The sequence below is a fragment of the Huiozyma naganishii genome, chromosome 11, assembly GCF_000348985.1.
Source record: "Huiozyma naganishii CBS 8797 chromosome 11, complete genome".
NCBI lineage: Eukaryota > Fungi > Ascomycota > Saccharomycetes > Saccharomycetales > Saccharomycetaceae > Huiozyma > Huiozyma naganishii.
In genome coordinates, this window is record NC_035932.1 from 289933 (window position 1) to 309087 (window position 19155).

Here is a 19155-nt window from a genome sequence, read left to right on the forward strand (position 1 = left end):
CAAATCAAGTGTTATAGGAGCTGTAGTGCTTGGATTAGATTCATTGTAGATGTAGTTTTTTTCATTAATTTGTCCCCTTGAGATCAATGGGATGTGTTGCGACGGGGTGTAGGAAGTAAACCTGTGACACATCATCAATTACGAATGGCACGTGACAGACAAAGTATGCCGACGCAAACTGAGATATAGCAGAAGAAGTTTTCTGTTGGATGAAGACTGTACGTCTTCATCACTTATGTACCATATATAAGAGGGTGAACTAGTGCGTCACTTATCATATACACTATGTCTTCCGAAGTTAAAGACATCCTTTATAGCCTTAGAAATCTACAGGATGGATATATGGTTGTTTTGCATATGGTCGCATTTTATATATGAATATGTAGTTTCTAGGAAAACACGCCACTATTACTATATTTCAAATTGGAATAACACTTGGTAAATGATTATGTTGGGATTTAGGGAATATGCCAGCACACTTTCTTAACCAATATTGGATGGATTAAGACTAAGACACTGCTCTCTACTGTAATGTCTCTAAAAGGTCACAATCAGGGCAAACAAAGACATCTCCATGTTGTTTCTATTTCTTAGTGTAAAATGCAGCTACAACACTTGCAGCTAGGTTTTCCCTAATGAAGTGATACCATACACGGTGGTGCTTGGTTTTACTGTGAGATACCGAAAGTTAAAATAAATCCAGCGCGGGATTATGATCAATGTACAGATTGTGCACCTCCTTTTTAATCTCCTGGTATTTAAGGATCTCATCAAGCCAGATGGATTCTTTGATTCTTCCATTTGCCGCTGTTTATTTTCCAGGAAGTGTGTGACAAAGTCTGACACAAGCGAACCTAAGTACAGTAGCCTTGGCGATGCATTTTTCAACGGCATTCTTCCAAAGACATTTGCTCGGGCCTGTAACTTCCTGCAAAAGAAACAATGGTATGCAGCTTGAGACAGGTAGTTTTGGACGCACTGTGACACGATTATCTTCAAACTAGTAGAATTGCTTCCAAACAGGCGTGCCATTCCAACTAAGTTGATACACGGTCAAAAATCCAGAGCTATTTCAGGCATAATACGTGGTACAAAGTTTTCGTTAAACAGTTCACATTGACCGTCATGGTACATTTGCTGCGGACATACGATAAAAATCTGTAATATTTTTCTTGGCAACTGCTGCACCTTATGACATGACAAACAACCAGGTGTGCATCGTTATTACCTTTATAAGATATGCATAAAACAAACCACTCAGTTATACTCTAAAGTCATACCAAAGTTTGGAAACTGACCAGCGTTCTGGTTAATCAAATCAGTCACCACTACTCTAAAACGGGCACACAAAAAACACCTTACGGAGAATCAGTTTTATCCAATATCCGGCTGAACTTCAATTCTATTAGTGCAGTATAATCACTCTCCATGTGAATGACTTGTTGGTAGCCAGTTCATCGGATGTGGAAACCAATGGGGGTCAAGACTCATCATTCTACCGTGTATGAAAGTTCTGAAGTACATTAAAAGATGCTTGGGGATGAACATCGACCAAGAACAAGGAGTTATTAAACTCAGACTCAAGGACTACATTAGGAAAAAAAGTAGGCAATCAGAGATATGAAGATTTGAAACCGATGCAAACTCCCCATCAAACTTATAAGGGTACGAAAAAGCATCCCTGTAACTTCCGAATATAACACAATATGCGGCTCATCGGCACATTACTCTTCGTTGCTAGCTGCGGAAGAACAGATGTTGCATTCTCTTTTTTATACCCCTTAAGAGATCTGAGGGACTCGCCGGATAGTCCTGCATTCTTTCTTCCATATAGCCCACTAAGCACGAGTACGTCGGCAACAAAGCAGCTACATTCCCGCTGCAGTGTCTTGGGTTGGATGTCGACTGTTGTAATACAGTACAGTTTTCTAACCATACTGGGTATGGTATGCTGCCAAGTGTGTCCCGGCGTATTTAAACACCTCATTAAAACGGAACATTGCTTATTGAATTGATGGAAAAACAAAGTTTGGCATCCACAACAGATACGTCCCATGCGGACGCTCCAGAAACAAAACTTACTTACAATTACATCCTACTGTATTTTGATAGACCTGTGTCGTGCGTCCGTTGCAAAACTCCCCACGTTGTTTTGTCAATTACAGAAGAAGAATACGTAGCGGCAAATGAAAGAATCAAAGAATCCATCTGACTTGATGAGATCCTCGAATGTTCGAAGACATATGTACACAATCTGTACATTGATAACGAATCCGTACTGGAAACACTGAAAGATACGTTTACCGTATCACTTCATCAGGGAAAATATAGACGCAAGAGTTGTATCTTTATGTAACATTAACACAAAGGAACAACAAGCAGACATCTGTACAAAAGATCCTTGCTCGTCATGATTTTGACCGTTTGAAGACACGGAGACTATTGGAAGAGTTTGTACCTTAGGTTTCAAAGGAGACATCCTGACAGAAAGGCCCAGTTGCTACCCCATAAATATGACCGCTCTAGTGTGAGTCCATGCCTTGCTGGCAATTGGGTCTTTAGTGTCAATACAGCGGGTAATCGAGGGTTGTAGTAACTATTACCTGGTAATTAAATCTATCCTTGTTCGCTTACTGCATATGGAGTTGGCTCTGTGAATGTCACTTGTCTCAACGTTCAAATTGATAGGATGTTGATCGTTGCTCGAAATCTCCATTACTTGAACTTATTTGCTGTAATGTACTGACGACGTTGTTGGGGCAAACCAACCATTTGTATCACCAAGGGGTTAATTACAGACGGATAGCACGACAGACTGAAGAAGAACACCTATTACCTTTGTGCTATCACCTAAGACAAACATGTTGAGATATATAATCAGAACATGATCATCTCACATAGACTGTTCTATAAGAAAAGTTTCTTATTCAAAGGGGTGTTGTCGTGATAATCTTCCTGTAGCTTTACACAACACTTTATGTGGACTTGAGCCCATAAGTGACGGCTGCAGGCACCCTACTGGTCCCTACATCGGCAGTCAGTTGGGCTGTTTCCAATCCTACAGGCATATCTGTCGATTGATTGAGTGATTCTACGATCACCAGATATTTTTCACAGAAGGATTCCTTGAATTCAACAGGTAATGAGCCCTGAAGACGTTTCTGCTGTCGCTACGATACAGACAGCTTAGCTCTGCTACAGTCTTCGCTATGGTACCAATATAACTACCACTATTTCCGGTCCTCGAGAAGGGACAAGTGCGCGCCCGCATGGTCGGCTTAGGCGCCCCAGGTAGGTTGGAAAGCATACAGAGCATAGACGCGTGAAACATTTATACACTGCACTATCGATATGTCAGGGTCCCAACTTCACCATTGCTCTCCGCATCTACCAAGATTTAGTTTAACTCCTGCACCATTCCAAGCACACGATGTGCTTGCTGCTGATCATCTGATGCATCATTGATGTACAATATTGTCGTTGTTTTTGGCAATGTGGTATCTGCTAGTCACGTATAACGTCCACCTTTGCTTTAGTGCAACAGGATGAAAGGGTTAGACTTCAAGACACTCAAGTTCGGACTTGTGTTGTTTTATTTGGTAATGTGAATTGTCTGTAATATACTTTCGACTATCGCAATTCAGTGTACAGATGCACCAGGGACCGCCGCGACTCAAAACGAGAGTTAGACACGGTTATTAAAGATTTATCAGAGATCGCCACACCTCAACGGAAGGTTTGATTATAGTTATTAAAGAGCTACCACGGACAGCCACAGCTCAGCAGGAGGTCGCGACAAGATGGTTGTTAAAAGGTCGTATTGGAGCCGCCACACCTTATGGTAGGTTTGTTAAGATGGCTACTAAGGAGTCAGGCTGGAATCGCCACACCTTAGAAATGGTAGTAAGATGGTTACTCAAAAGTCCCACTGGAGCTTTCACACTGCGTAAGGTATGCGTACTCAAAGCAACCGAAGCGAATAAAAAAAATTTATCACTCTGCCCAGATCAGGAACCAGCAGAGCTACCGAGTCGGGAACAGCAACAGCGGGTTCTGTACTCCATCGGGGGGCGATTTCCATGTGCAGGGGATGACTGCGTGTCATCTCCAGGTCCGTGCTACAAAGCGTATCTAGCACAACCTCGCTAAATTGACTACAGTGAGGAGTGGAGCCTATGAATTTAGTGCTGCCGCACCATCTGCAGTACAGTTTCCAATATGACTTGGTATGGATTACCGAGTATTGTATATTTCGGATTGAGAGGGATAATTATGCGTCATCTTCCTCTACGCAGTTTCCCTCCTTTCTTCCTGCCGTGCCACGGTGTGGAAGGAGGAGTTTGAGAATGGACATCTTCTGATGGAAAGCGCGTCTCTGGTAGAATACGAGCAAGGTATGTAATCAACGCAATTTGTGCAGTGTACATAGTTTTACCATTGATGGGAAGTCTATTATCTGACAATGTTGATACACCCTTGATTGCATTTAAGCTCAACAAAAGAGTGCTTAACTTTTGAGGTGTGGTGGTAAATTCAGACAGATCTATCTCTTGGAATTGGCAATGTTTAAGTACAGACATTGCGTGATACCTGAATTCAGGCACCTGCGCTTCAGAAACGATCTTTGCGTACCTATCGTGATATATACAATAGGGCGCTGGATCCAACCGTTCCTTCTCGATTGGAACGGATGGCAGGTCAAACTTATTGAGATAGCGTTTCAAACAGAACAGGTACGCTATTGGGATATTCAGCATTTCGTAAAAATTAGTCACATCGTGACTAATGTCTACAAGCTTAGGTAACGACAGGTCAGCACCATCACGCATTGGTCTAAACATTTCCCTTATCATGTCGCGATAAAACCTTGGAACACATAAGTTCTGTGCTGCTTGATTGAACTAGAAACTGTTTCTCTAGTCGAACCGAGTCTTTGCTAGCAAGCTGACTAACTCGTCAAATCTTGAATAATCTATCTCATACTCGCGGACGGAACCGTCGAAAATGTTAAATGATAGACTATTCATGATACCCGAAGAAACTGTCGCTCTCTATTGTTCCAGGGACGAGTAACAATGAACAGATACACTTTATAGAGACGGACGTATCCGTCATTAAATACAACACAAATATTCCTACAGGAGGTCAACAAGCAATTAGTGTGTATACTATAGCACAATCTCTTTTAAATTCAAAAAAAGGAAAACTTTTTAATGATATCATTACCCTATTATATATAATACAACATACCCAATTATATAACCGCCCAAAAGAAGAATAAGAAGTGGACTTCTTTCATATCTCCTTATTATCACTTGCTAAATAAGTTTTTTACTTTACTTTTCTCGGTTTAAGCTTGAGTGGACGAAGAGTACTTGGTGACGGCTCTAGTACCTTCAGAGACGGCGTGCTTAGCCAATTCACCTGGTAGGATCAGTCTAACTGCGGTTTGAATTTCTCTTGCACTGATGGTAGACTTCTTGTTGTAAGCAGCCAACTTGGAGGCTTCTGTGGCGATTCTTTCAAAGATATCGTTAACAAAAGAGTTCAAGATGGACATGGATTTCTGAGAGATACCGGTGTCTGGATGGGTTTGCTTCAAAACTTTGTAGATGTACGAGGAGTAAGTCTCCTTTCTGACCTTCGTTCTCTTCTTGGAGGCATCGACGGAAGAGGAAGTCTTCTTGGCAGCTGGCTTCTTTTCAGCTGGTTTCTTTTCGGCTTTGGCAGACATTATTTGTGTGTATTAGATTTGTTGGTTGGGTTGTGTCAGATAATAATAATAATAATAATAATACAAGAAAGCAGAGACACGACTTGAAAGAACAGACGAAACCCAACCCATGTCTATCACCTTTATATATACAAAAAAAACAAGAACAAGAGGCAAGAGGATAAACTCTTGCAACCAACCGCAAATTGGGTTCTGTTCACCGCGTGTGTGTGTGTATCTACCAAACGCGTAAGTATAGCACATTCCACAAAGCAAACAAACACTAACAGTCCCATACATACAACCCCCCGGACCCATAGTTAACCGCCTCTTCTTGTAGCGAAACTCTCAGCACGGCGTGCGGTCTCAGAACTACGCGCGGGGGGCGGTTCTGTCACGGTCCAGTTTTTTCGCGCCACCGCCTGCGAAATGCTCAGCACTAACAAAAAACGTTAAAAAGCACACACGAGATAACTGTTAGTCTATTCTATAGTGGTAGTGGCTACTACGTACTCTGTGTGTGGATGTGCTACCACTGTACTGGTGCCACCGCCCCCCTGTAACAATAAGTGGGGACATCGAATCTTCAGAGGTTTTTATATAAAGGTGATGCAAACAGTTTAGATGGATCAGTTTCCCATTTTCCACTAATAGGTATTCTTGATCAGTTCTCATTCCCAAAGGGAAGTATCGACTTGTTTTATTTGTTCTTACAGCATTCAAAACAACTACTACAACAACAACAAATTAACTATACATAATGTCCGGTGGTAAAGGTGGTAAGGCTGGTTCAGCCGCTAAAGCTTCTCAATCTAGATCTGCCAAGGCTGGTTTGACTTTCCCAGTCGGTAGAGTTCACAGACTTTTGAGAAGAGGTAACTACGCTCAAAGAGTCGGTTCCGGTGCTCCAGTCTACTTGACTGCCGTCCTAGAGTACTTGGCTGCCGAAATCTTGGAATTGGCCGGTAACGCCGCCAGAGACAACAAGAAAACCAGAATCATCCCAAGACATTTGCAATTGGCCATCAGAAACGATGACGAATTGAACAAGCTGTTGGGTAACGTCACTATCGCTCAGGGTGGTGTCTTGCCAAACATTCACCAGAACTTGTTGCCAAAGAAGTCCGCCAAGCCAACCAAGGCTTCTCAAGAATTATAATAATAATCATAACGTATTATTACTATACATTTTTGTTTGTTTGTTTGTTTTCCCCAGATGTGGGTGGGTGGTTATAATGGTATAAAAATATGGTTTCGTTCAGCGCCAGTTTAGTTAGGCTCAGGTCCAAAGAAAAAAAAGAAGGGGAAAGGAATTAGAATTTCTCAAACCGGTAGTGAATAACTCAAGGATGAGATTCTACAGTGTGTATTATTAGAAACGTAAATTGCAATCTATAAGTTACAATATATTTCGTGTTTTTTTTTTGGTAATTGAATTATAGTTAGTATATGCTCGGGTGTTATCACAGTATTCTAGAAGAGATGAAGCCTATGCAGTCGGATTCCCACTGTCTACTGGAAGACTCTACTTAACTAAGATATGCACAGTATAACCCGCGGCTCTCCACTTTCTAACATTTTGCTAGAAGCTAAGAATGATGATGCACTACGCATGTTTGATGTGTGGCAGGGTCTTCCAGCAGACGGTCACTGCCGAGCGCCGGAAGCTTCTCCCCCGTATACGCATTATATAGGAGAGTTACATAAACTGTCGATTAATTGTTTTCACCTTTCATATGACGATAAGCAATGTAACATTGTACGAAGTCGGATTTCCAATACCCAACACATTTTACCCTCTTTCATTTATTTATCCTTTTCTTGCTTAATGTTTTGTTGACATTCAAAGAAATATATATATTTTTTTACTTTTTTGTCATTAAACTACGTTAATTTAATAAATATGTATCATATACGGGAGGTATTCTGTCTAAGGAGAGGTAAGGACAACTAATTGATTAGGCAGATCTGATATCTATACAATGGTTCTTATCAATTTCCAGCTCTCTCTCGTCTTTTTGAATTTTCTCTACCAATATGAACTATAACTATTTATATTGAATGGCTTCAAAAGTACCTCCCCACCGTTAGCAAATTTACTTGAGTCCGTCAAAGGATATCCAAGAGACCTTTTTCAATAAATTTCCACGTAACTACAATTACCAGAATTCAGAATTTCGTACTGGGACATTAAAATCGAATTGGTATCGCTTCGCTTGACATTTTTGTTAAATATTCTTCCGTTAAAAATCCCAAAAAGCAAAACTCTCGCTATGTACATACCTCCCCCACGTGAGCACCCCATGAGCTACCCAATAGGCCTAACTGCCCTTGCACTTGCCGCTAACTTCAGCATCCCTCGTGACCAGCTTATACCGCCTCCCCTCAACTGACCAATAGAATCACAGAATCGGATCAACATTTTCTCTCTCTTTTTTTTTTTCTCAAAGTGAGTAAAAAGACCCACAGCAGTAACTAGCTAGCTTGGAAGAGCTGAAGGGGGAGAGAATACTAAGAAAAAAAGAAAATCGGTTAAATTCTGAAGTAGAAGTTCATCTAAACGGCCACCCTACAAGAAAGATCCATTTCTAGCAATCGTTCACGGCCAGTACAGCTTCTATCCAGACACATAAAGCAGATAATGTTGCGCACCCAAGCTTTCCTATCCCTGAGAAGGGCCACACGGTTTTATGCGGCAGCAGCAACGTCAGCTGCCAATGAACTGAAGTTGCAGTTTTCGTTGCCCCATGAGACCCTGTACGATGGGTCGACCGTGACTCAGGTGAACCTCCCGGCTCAGTCTGGTAAAATAGGTGTGTTGGCCAACCACATCCCAACAGTAGAACAACTGTCCCCAGGTATAGTGGAAATTCTGGAACAGGGGAAGAGTCCAAACAAGTATTTTATCTCCGGTGGGTTTGCTACAATGCAACCTGATTCAACACTTTGTGTCACTGCTGTCGAAGCGTTCCCACTAGAGTCATTCTCGCCAGACAACGTGAGCTCGTTGCTATCTAAAGCTAAGAACGAATTGAACTCTCAAGATGAAAGGGTTGCCACTGAAGCTAAGATTCAGGTCCATGTATTGGAAGAACTGCAGGCAAGCTTAAAATAATATATATTCCCGAACTAGTACTGAACCTTTTTTCCCCCCTTCTCAATTACATAAACTATTTTTGTGTTTAAACCTAAGGTTGTATCGTCCCAGCTTTGTTGCCAAGGTTGGAAAAATATATGATCTTGATATTCAAAAGGGATAAAAACTACAACACGACTAGTACCCTTGACAAGAAGAATATGCTCGTTATAGGTTTGTTTAGTATGGGTAGTTTTTACACATCGCTCTCGAATATCAAACGTTTTACTGCTCTGAGTTTCTTGACATCAAGTTAGTGGTACTGTCAAAACGTCTCACCTGAGTTGTATTAGAAGTTAACGGATCACCAGAAGAACAAGATAATGTGGCTTCAAAACCACTCTTCGAAAGAAGAACTACAATTGAAACCCTTCTGTAGAGACTTCTACGCAGAGAGATCAGTCTCCGTCACGTGACACGGCAACCGCGAAAAGTTGATATTTTTCTTTCGGGTTTTTTCCCTCGATTTGACGCGTCCAGTGAAATTTAAATAAACAAATAATGGTCTTAACAGAGAGAAGAAATTTTTTACACGTTTGATATAACATTAAACTGAACAGAGGTGTAAAGACCCAAAACGAAATCTATTTTTTGTGAGCTATCTTTCATTTGCTAAAGAAACCTAAACAACCATATTTTGCTATCAAAACAACAACAATACTCGCTTCAAATAGAATTCATTCGCAAGAACAAACCTTTCTGAACACGCTAAAATGAGTACGGAAGGTCAACATATTACGCTAAACATTGCCACAAACAATGGCCCACTAGCCCAAATATGGCTCGCGGCCAATATGTCTAACATATCTCGAAATTCGGTTCTGCAGACCAGCATTGCCGAGTCAGCCCAGGAGATCGCCAAGGCTGCAGGGTGTGAGGATGGTCCCGTGAGCGGTGAGTACATTACTCTGCGCACCTCGGGTGAATTGCTGCAAGGAATTGTGCGTGTTTACTCGAAGCAAGCAGGGTTCTTGCTCTCTGATATCAAAGATACTTTGATCAAAATAAGCTCCCTCTTCAAGGCAAGTTCCAAAGTAAGCGTTACTTTCAGCAAAACTAACACCGTTGCCAAAATAGGCCAATTGATTCTAGATGATGCCGTCACCGAGAAGGAAGTTTTGCTGATGCCACCACTTGATTTCTTAGAGAGCTCATCAGGTACCACTGCTGGAATTTTGGGACACGACGATTCAATGCGCCGTCATGTACAAGGTGCTGCCCCATGGGACACTTCATTGGAAGTAGGGAGAAGGTTTAATCCAGATGAGGATTTCGGTCAAAACTCCTCTGGTCTTGATCTAGATTTTGACATAAGCGGCCATAACGTAACGAACCAGAGTAAGACAACAACCTGGATGGAGGGCACGCGCAACAGTGCAAATATCAGTACGGAACATCAAGTTCTTCCGGATAACATTCTTAACGGCACCCAAGATGATGACTTCCCAATCGAAGATGCTGATAATGTAAATTGGGATTTGGGGGTCGCCGAAAACGAAACTATGGATGATGCGCCACCAATTGAATTAGGTAGAAGGGCTGAGGGTTTAAGTATGGAAGAGTCTACTGATTTTGGTTTCAACCTGGATCTGGAGAAGGACCCAATCGACGAGAATGAAAACCAAAATACTTTGCTCCCTCTTGAAACAGATGCAAGAGATGAAAGATCAAGGAATAAACGGACGAAGAACCCAGTTCTCATCCATACCATCAAAATCCAAGTGGAGGAAGAGCCCGAGCTCTCCAACCAAGAAATGAGAGATTCGACGGACACCATACAGAAAGAGGAGACCATTGGGAAGAAAAATACAACCAAAATGAACCAGAAGAGGCTCTGGTCTGAAATAGCAAGTAGCCTGCAGTTTCTTCCAAAGTATGCCGCAGAAAATTTATTGGACTATAGACAACTGAAAAAACACAAGACCGAAGACAGTGGGGCGGACGAATTCGAGGAACATGAATTTGATATAACATTGGGACTTGATGACGATCTCTTGAAAAGCTCCTCAAGAGGGGGAAGTTCAGATAACGAAGAGGATGCTAAAGATGAGGATCATATTTTGCCAATGGACAACTGGGAGGAAACCAATGATTTAAAGAACCAGGAAGACATGCTAATAGATACACCAAACACGAGCGGGGCAGTTCTCTCTGCTTCGCGTAATCAACCGTCAAAGGCAGTCACAGATCTAGCGGAGATCTTGAGGGCAGAAAATGTCCAAGGAGAGCAGATAAGTTTTGATTCCTTGATAGAAAAAGAGCATAACTCAACTCACTATGATAGAGAGGAGTCGGCAATTACCAAACGCGAAGCAGCGAGTTCCTTTTTCAATGTTTTGACATTAGCCACCGCAGGTTGCATTGATCTTGAGCAGGAAGACCCATTCTCTGACATCAAGATATCTGCAGAGGATACGCTTCTCGAAAGGTTTATTGCCGCATGAATACCAAGGTAGAAGATTTATTTCATATATCAAGTCGTATATAGTTACCTTCTTTTTTTTATTCTCTGAAAATTTTTGCGATGAGCTAAAACTGAAAAAAAGAATAATACTAAAAAACGTAAGCTCATCACTTCAGAGCATCAACAATAACTAAAACGCTGTCTGTCTGTGCACAAGAAGGGACCTTATATTAGTACTTACTGTCACTAACCCAAACACATCTTAGAAGCTATTTGAACTTTTATGCACCACAGCCTATTTCCATAAACGGCCCTTTGATTGAAACACATCAAATATGGCGAAACAGAAGATTACAACCAAGACCACAAAGAAATATAGATATTCTTCTTTCAAAGCTAGGATAGATGATATTAAAATTGAACCTGTGAGAAACCTGGAAAAGAGAGTCCATGACTACGTGGAAACTTCTCATTTTCTGGCATCTTTCCAGCACTGGCAAGATACTAACCTAAGTGCCAATTTTACCGAGTTTGCTGGGGAGCTTGCAACTATCGTTCAAACACTCCCACAGATACTGTATCATGAGGAAAAGATCTTCAACACTTTGATAGAATTTGTAGGTAAACACGATGAGAGATCATTGCAGCCGTTACTGGACCTTATGGCCCAGTTTTGCCATGATCTTGGACCAGACTTCTTAAAATTTTACAAATCTGCCGTGTTAAGCCTTGTGTCATTATTAGAGGCAGCAATTGACTTTGAATCCACCAATGTTTTTGAATGGAGTTTCAACTGTTTGGCCTATATTTTCAAATATCTATCAAGACTGTTGGTTGAGGACTTAACGCCAACATTTGATATGTTATTCCCCCTGCTTTCTCATACAAAAGAATATATATCCAGATTTGCAGCAGAGGCATTATCATTTTTGGTAAGGAAATCAAAACCAAAGGGGTTGAGGAAACTAGTAAATCAGGCTTTAATGAAATTACCAGAGGCTGCTGACTCGAATCTATACAGCGGGCTTTTGTCATTATTTTCCGAATCTCTAACCACTACTCCTGGTGCGCTGCACTCTAAGAGTAAAATGATGTTTGGCATTTTGGTTGAAGAGAGCTTTGCTGTACCTAACAGGGAGAAGTCTATTCCGCTGGTATGCGACGTTTGGATGCAAATTACCAGACACGCATCAGCAGAAAATATTGCACCTTTGTACGAGGGCACCTTGTCCTTATTTGAACAGGAGCTAAACCAGGATTTACAAGATGATATGTGCCGGATCTTGTCAACGATGATTTTTGCTGAAAGTGGTAAAAAGGTGCCTGATTGGTCTGCTCTTGTCCATACCATTGAATTGATACTTGAGAGATCAGGCAACGAGCGCCTACTTCCTGATACTCTGGTATTTTTGTTCAGTGTTTTGTTGCGTAATTGTGATGTTAGAAACCTGACCCAATGCCATAAAAAACTATTTGATTTTTTTTTGGAAAAGAAGTCGGCAAACTTCCTTCAATTTTTCTCGCTGGCACTTGATTTTGCACCCGAAAGCGTCGTTTCATTCAATGGACCAAGATATTTTCAGAAATTCTTAGACGAACACTCGAGCGTTCATGCTGAAGGAATTGCTCTTTTCTCTTTAAAAATAAACAGCCAACATACGAGAAAGACTAAACTGAAAATTTGTTTTCCAGATGCATTTATTCAATCCATTCTAAAGTCATTTTTGAAGTCAACTTTGGAAGACCTCTACTACGTTTTCTGGAACACTGAGCTTTTGACACAAAGCGAAACCGACAACTTTTCCAGCGTAAATACCGTGCTTAAGGCTCTATTGGCATTTACTCCCAGAGACGGTGAATACGATTTCTTCAATGATACAATTGGCCTACTACTTCAAGCAATTACCTTGAGTAAACCGGATCAGTTCAACAGTGTATTGCACGACATTCTCAAAAATTTTGCTAGATTTAGATCCAGCATCTATTTTATCAGGGGTTTGAATAGGATCTTCAAGAGACTAAACACACTGAATAATGCCGGACTTATTGAAGTTATCCAAAGGTACGACGGTATTTCGCTAGAGCTAACCAAAAACCTCCTGCTTCCAGACAGCGCTATTCGTTATGAATCCCTAGAGTTACTGGAGACCCTGCTAAATGTTCAGACGATTGAGGTTCCACGTATTGTTATTGAATCCAAAAACGTGGAACAAATCCCATTAACGCTTCAAAACGGGCGTACTATAACATCTAGGATTAGATTAATGGGAGAGGAGTTTGCAAAAACTGAACCAACGGAATTGAACACTGCATTATTTTTCAGACATATCTTTGGGCTACTAACTGCTCGTTTTTCACCTGTCTGGGAGGGGATTTTCGAGATTCTTCCGAACGTCTATAGAAAAAATACCGACTTGGTATGGGAATGCATTCTTCACTTGCTAAATGCTGCAGATAACAACGGCCTCTTGAGATATCCTGAAGATCAATTTGCTGACGAAACCACTACGGTATTATGGGAATCAAAAACCGATAGGTTAGAGGCAGTCTTGAAAACCTTTGGCACCAGCTGGGACAAGTTTTCATCTGTAACTACTTCCATTCTGAATATTGCCAAAGAAAGAAGAGGTACGCAAAGCTATCCACAACATCTGAGAACCCAAATCCTAAAAGTGATGCTTGCTCTATCAGAAGTGACCGAAAAGCACTCAAGAGACATTGTTTCATTTATCCTAAATGCACCTAACGCCGAGAAAGTAGTCGAGACGGAGGCCGAAGCTAGCGATTCTACCATTCAGAATGCATCGTCATGGCAAGAGGTGGAAAGGAATTTGCTATTAAAGATATTCGGGAAGTTCACAACTATGAAAAATATCTACAAAAGCGAGGAAGTGTACGAAAGACTCTTGGAACTTCTAGGAAGCAGACATATTGAGGTCCAAAAATTAGCGTTGAATGCCCTTTTTGGATACCGTATACCCGCTCTGATGAAATATAAAGATAATCTAAGAAATCTTCTTGACGACACTATCTTCAAGGATGAGATTACCAATCTTTTGCTTAACAATACCACCTCTGTTGTGAATGAAAGTGATGAAAGTGAATTATATCCTTTCTTGCTGAGAATTCTTTTTGGAAGGGCTCAAACCCCAGCAACAAGCGGCATCAAAAAAAGTCGTAAGGTTGCTGTTCTGGGAATTCTTCCCAGTTTGAAAGAGCATCACATTATCTCTTTTTTGAAACTTGGAAGTGACAGATTGAACTACAGTTATTTTTATCAAAACGGCAATAAAATCGACGGAAAGGAACTGTCGTTGGGTACGTTGAGGAGAATGACAGGGTTTGTAACCATATTAAACTCGGCACTGGACGTTCTTGGGTCGAAATATCCCAGAGCTATCATCACTATTTTGAGGCCGTTAATATACTGTATTGCAGTCTCGTATGCCAGCTCCGGTGCAAATATAAATGATAATTTCATGGTCAAAACTGCTTCCTCTTTGAGACAATTGTCTTTGAAGTGTTTGAATGTTATATTCGAAAACGTTGGGAATTTGCTGCCATGGGAGAACTATCTCGATGATCTATACGACAACGTTATTAAGCCGCGTATTGCATCCTTCCCTGACGAAAATTTGCAGCAGCCATCTTCATTACTAAGGATCAAAATATACTGGACGAGCAATAAGAACCTGTACCCATTTTTATATCATGACAACTTCGCCGTGGTGAATGCGTTAATGGAAACATTATCCAACGAACACGCCAAAGAGTCTGTGACAACCTTAATAATACAGGGCTCGAACCAGCTGATAAAGAATCCCTCTAAAGACAAGGAGTACGTTGAATTGGTGGCTATGATTGCAAGTGCGTGTCTCCAAACATTACCAAAGCTTTATCAAAAGGCTACAGCTCCAGAAACTGTTTCTGCTGCCGTGGAAATGCTGCTTAATATGACGGAATTTGGTTATGTTCAGGACAATGAAACCAGAAAATACCTACTGGAATCTCTTTCTTTTATCATGGAGGCTAAATTCAAAAGTGTATCGCATTCTGATATCTCCAAGATTTTAAAGATTTTATGCATTTTAATTTCAGATTACGACTGTAGTTGGAATGAAGTTGAATCGCTATACAAGTTTGCTTCGAAGCTATACCAAATTTTTACTGAAAAAGAGTTAAGGTTGGGATTGAACGCTCTATTTTTGAGTCTTGCCTCCAGGTTTGAAGACATTGCAAACGCAGCTCGTATTGTGGATGCGCTAAACTCGTACTCCTCAAAACGTATCCAGGAATATGATTTCCCAAGAATGCTTTCAGCTTTCAAACAATTCAACGAGGTGGAATATAAAACATTCACTGATATTCAATGGCTCCCAATTCTCTACAACTGTCTTTACCTTATTAACGATGAGAACGAGTTGGCTATCCGGACAAACGCCTCACATACGCTATCAAAATTTGTTGATTTCATCAATGAGAAAGAGTCTAAAGAGGCTGCTGTAAATTCATGTTCCTTGCTAAAAAGCATAGTTCTCCCTTCGGTTCGTAACGGTTTGAGAGCAAAGACCGAAGAAATTCAGGCCGAATATATTTCTGTCTTGGGGTACATTGTTTCCAATTCTAAATATTTTACTGAACTAGATGATATGAAGGTACTCTTAGTTGATGGTGACGAGGAAGCCAGTTTCTTTTCCAATATCAGCCACATCCAATTACACAGACGTCAAAGAACAATCAAAAGACTTACGGAGCATACAAGAGAACTGTCCGATAACAGCGTCGCTCACTACTTAATTCCGATGATTGAACATTACGTGTTCTCTGAAGAGGATAAATACAGAAATATCGGTAACGAGGCTTTGGCAACAATTGGGGTACTTTCTCAGGCAGTTACGTGGAATCAGTACAGATCTTTATTGAGGCGGTACATATCCATGATGAAGAACAAAAAGGATGCATTGAAAAAGTCTGTTCTGCTCGTAAATAGACTTTCGGTTTCTCTCAGAGATACTCTCATTGAAGCAAGAAAGGGAAGTGTTGACGCTTTAAAACTGAAAAAATTTCCCTCTAATATTGCTGAAGCGGAAGACTTTATTACTAATGAGGTATATCCCACTTTGTGCAAAATATTGGGGACTAGAGATGATGAAACAATCGTCATGAGAACCCCACTAACGGAGGCTTCCGTCAATTTCATTTTAGGTCTGACAGAAGACAAAACGGCGAGTATGCTTCCAGGTATACTAACAGCTGTATGTCAAGTGCTGAGAAGTAAGTCAGAAGAGCTACGTGATGCCGTCGGTGGTACTTTAGCAAGAGTCAGTGTTATTCTAGGTCCACGTTACCTTATCTTCATCCTGAAGGAACTAAAGTCAGCTTTACAAAGAGGTTCTCAGGTGCATGTTTTAGGTTTCACTGTCCACCATGTGTTACGCGACCTTTCTGACTCCCTGAAACACGGAGATCTTGACGACTGTGCCTACCTGCTTTCCTCGGTAATCATGGAAAATACTTTTGGTGCAGCGGGTCTTGAAAAGGAATCCGATAACTATCACACAAAAATGAAGGAGGTGAAGGTAAACAAAAGCTATGATATTGCCGAAATGATCACCAAAAATATTTCTCTTCCAATATTTAATGATTTACTACGTCCGGTAAAGGCGCTGTTACTGGAGAGAATCAACCTGAAGAACCAGAATAAGCTTGCTGAAATACTGAGGAGATATTCCATAGGTTTAACTTTCAATGAGTCTGCCTCTTCCAAACAGATGCTGTCTTTGTGCTACGAGATCTTTCAACAGGCCGAAACAGAGGCCAACAAGCATTTTAACCGGAGGGACATTCCGCAAAGCAGCGAACAGGAAGATTTTTTCTTAGTCAATTTGAAAGTTAAAAATACCGCGGTTTTGATTGAAAGCACTGTATTCACTTCAACGCTACAAAAGTTCGCTCTAGATTTGTTGAAAACGGTTATCTCCAAACACCGCCAGCTTTTGGATATCACACTATTAGAAGGGTTCATTCCCCTGCTCAGAGAAGCTCTGACATCTGAAAATGAGGGTGTGTTGACTAGTGCTTTACGTGTACTAGTGATTATAGTTAAACTACACTTTTCGGAGGATTCGGAACCCATCTTTAAGAACTGTGCCAGAAAAGTCTTGAATCTGATTAAAGACTCTCCGTCAACTTCGAGTGAACTATGTCAGATGGGGCTGAAATTTCTATCCTCCTTTATACGCCACAAAGATGTGAAATTAAAGGAGACGGCTCTAAGTTACATTGTAGGCCGAATCCTGCCAGATCTTTACGAACCGTCTAAACAAGGTCTCGCCTTCAACTTTTTAAGAGCACTTGTGTCAAAGCACATAGCGCTTCCAGAACTGTACGATGTCATCGACACTGTCAGAGAAATTATGATCACTAATCATTCGAAGGAAATCAGAGATGTCTCGAGAAGTGTATTCTACCAGTTTTTGATGGAATATGACCAAAGCAAGGGTCGTTTGGAGAAGCAGTTTAAATTTATGGTGGATAACTTGCAATATCCTGCTCAGGAGGGTAGACAATCGGTGTTAGAGTTATTGAACTTGTTTATTGTGAAGGCAAACCCTGCACTTCTTTCGAAACTTTCCTCGTCCTTCTTTTTGGCTCTGTCCAATGTTTCGTATAATGACGACAGTCCAAAATGTCGTGAGATGGCTACTATATTGTTAGGCAATTTACTGAAGAAGCTAGACGACACAAATTTGAACGCTGTGAACAAGTACGTCAGTGCTTGGTTGCGCCAAGAGGGCGAAGTTTCGTTTGTCAGTCTGGGTTTGCGGATTTACAAAATTTACATTGATGCGTTGAGTGTTGGGAAGAGTGAGGACTTGGATAGACTAGCGATTAACCGCATCAAGTCGGTTCTATCCGATATTAACGTTGGTTCGGAAATTCAGTGGGATATGATTTACACGGCATTAAATGTATTCTTGGTGTATTCTGAGAAGTCGAGTGTCGTGTTTACCTCCAGCTACAAATTGGTGTGGGATCAAATCATTGGCTGCTTGCTCTACCCACACATGTGGGTTAGAGAACTGGCCGTCCGTTTAGTGAACTTCCTAATCGACAATTTGGACAGTTTTGAGGTTAAGTTTACCGATTACGAAATTCAAACGATCTGTACGAGGATACTGCGTCAACTGAGTGCCCCATCCATCTCGGACAAGCTCTCGACCGTTGCGATAAAGACTGTGGTTCAGATCAGCAGCAGGTGGTCGAAAGCAGACACCAAGTACATTTTCAAAAATCAATCGCAAGACGAAGAGGTTGGCACTGAACTAAAGTACTCAAGCGCGATCCAGTTCATGGTTACGAGAATCGGGGCGACAATCAGAAGTGAGGATAAAGCCGCTGATGCTTTTGCGTCAAAGAAGGCGAATATTCAGCTGTTTGCCCTATTGTGCCAAGTGCTTAACAACGAACAGCTGCTTTCTGCTGCCGAGCATATTGTTCTGGCATTGTACACATACTTAGAGGCGGACAAGCGTAATTTAACGGAGGAGCAAGAGGAGCTAGGTCTTTTAGCTCAGGAATGTGTCCAGATTTTGGAATCGCGTGTGTCCGTTTCTGATTTCACGAGAATTTACACTGCAGTGAGGCAAACGGTAATAAAGAGGCGTCAAGAAAGGAGAGCGAAGCGTTCGATCCTAGCCGTGAACGCTCCTGGTGTTGCCGCGGAGAGGAAATTGAAGAAGCATGCACGGTCGAGAGAGAAGAGAAGGCACGAAAAGGACGAAAACGGCTACTACCAAAGGAAAAACCAGAAGAGACGGGCGTGAACTACTGGCTTCATCTCTTCACTCGTGCGACAAAGAACCGTTTACGGTCCATTGTACCTTTTCGTGTGAGGTCTGT

The 19155-nt window shown here is 41.3% G+C and overlaps 5 protein-coding genes across 5 annotated transcripts; 4 read left to right on the top strand and 1 right to left on the bottom strand.

Annotated features, from left to right (window-relative positions):
* Nucleotides 1-5350: 5350 nt before the first annotated feature.
* Nucleotides 5351-5734, bottom strand: HTB2 (histone H2B; the record flags this gene model as incomplete). Its single annotated transcript, XM_022610455.1, has 1 exon — nucleotides 5351-5734. The coding sequence occupies one exon, from the start codon at nucleotides 5732-5734 to the stop codon at nucleotides 5351-5353; it is 384 nt and encodes a 127-aa protein (XP_022466749.1).
* Nucleotides 5735-6473: 739 nt separating this feature from the next.
* On the top strand, nucleotides 6474-6872 carry HTA2 (histone H2A; the record flags this gene model as incomplete). Its single annotated transcript, XM_022610456.1, has 1 exon — nucleotides 6474-6872. One exon carries the CDS (start codon nucleotides 6474-6476, stop codon nucleotides 6870-6872), a length of 399 nt encoding a protein of 132 aa, XP_022466750.1.
* A 1482-nt stretch (nucleotides 6873-8354) lies between these two features.
* Nucleotides 8355-8828, top strand: ATP16 (F1F0 ATP synthase subunit delta; the record flags this gene model as incomplete). Its single annotated transcript, XM_022610457.1, has 1 exon — nucleotides 8355-8828. One exon carries the CDS (start codon nucleotides 8355-8357, stop codon nucleotides 8826-8828), a length of 474 nt encoding a protein of 157 aa, XP_022466751.1.
* Nucleotides 8829-9562: 734 nt separating this feature from the next.
* Nucleotides 9563-11293, top strand: MCD1 (kleisin alpha; the record flags this gene model as incomplete). Its single annotated transcript, XM_022610458.1, has 1 exon — nucleotides 9563-11293. The coding sequence occupies one exon, from the start codon at nucleotides 9563-9565 to the stop codon at nucleotides 11291-11293; it is 1731 nt and encodes a 576-aa protein (XP_022466752.1).
* A 295-nt stretch (nucleotides 11294-11588) lies between these two features.
* UTP20 (Utp20p) lies at nucleotides 11589-19079 on the top strand (the record flags this gene model as incomplete). Its single annotated transcript, XM_022610459.1, has 1 exon — nucleotides 11589-19079. One exon carries the CDS (start codon nucleotides 11589-11591, stop codon nucleotides 19077-19079), a length of 7491 nt encoding a protein of 2496 aa, XP_022466753.1.
* Nucleotides 19080-19155: the final 76 nt, after the last annotated feature.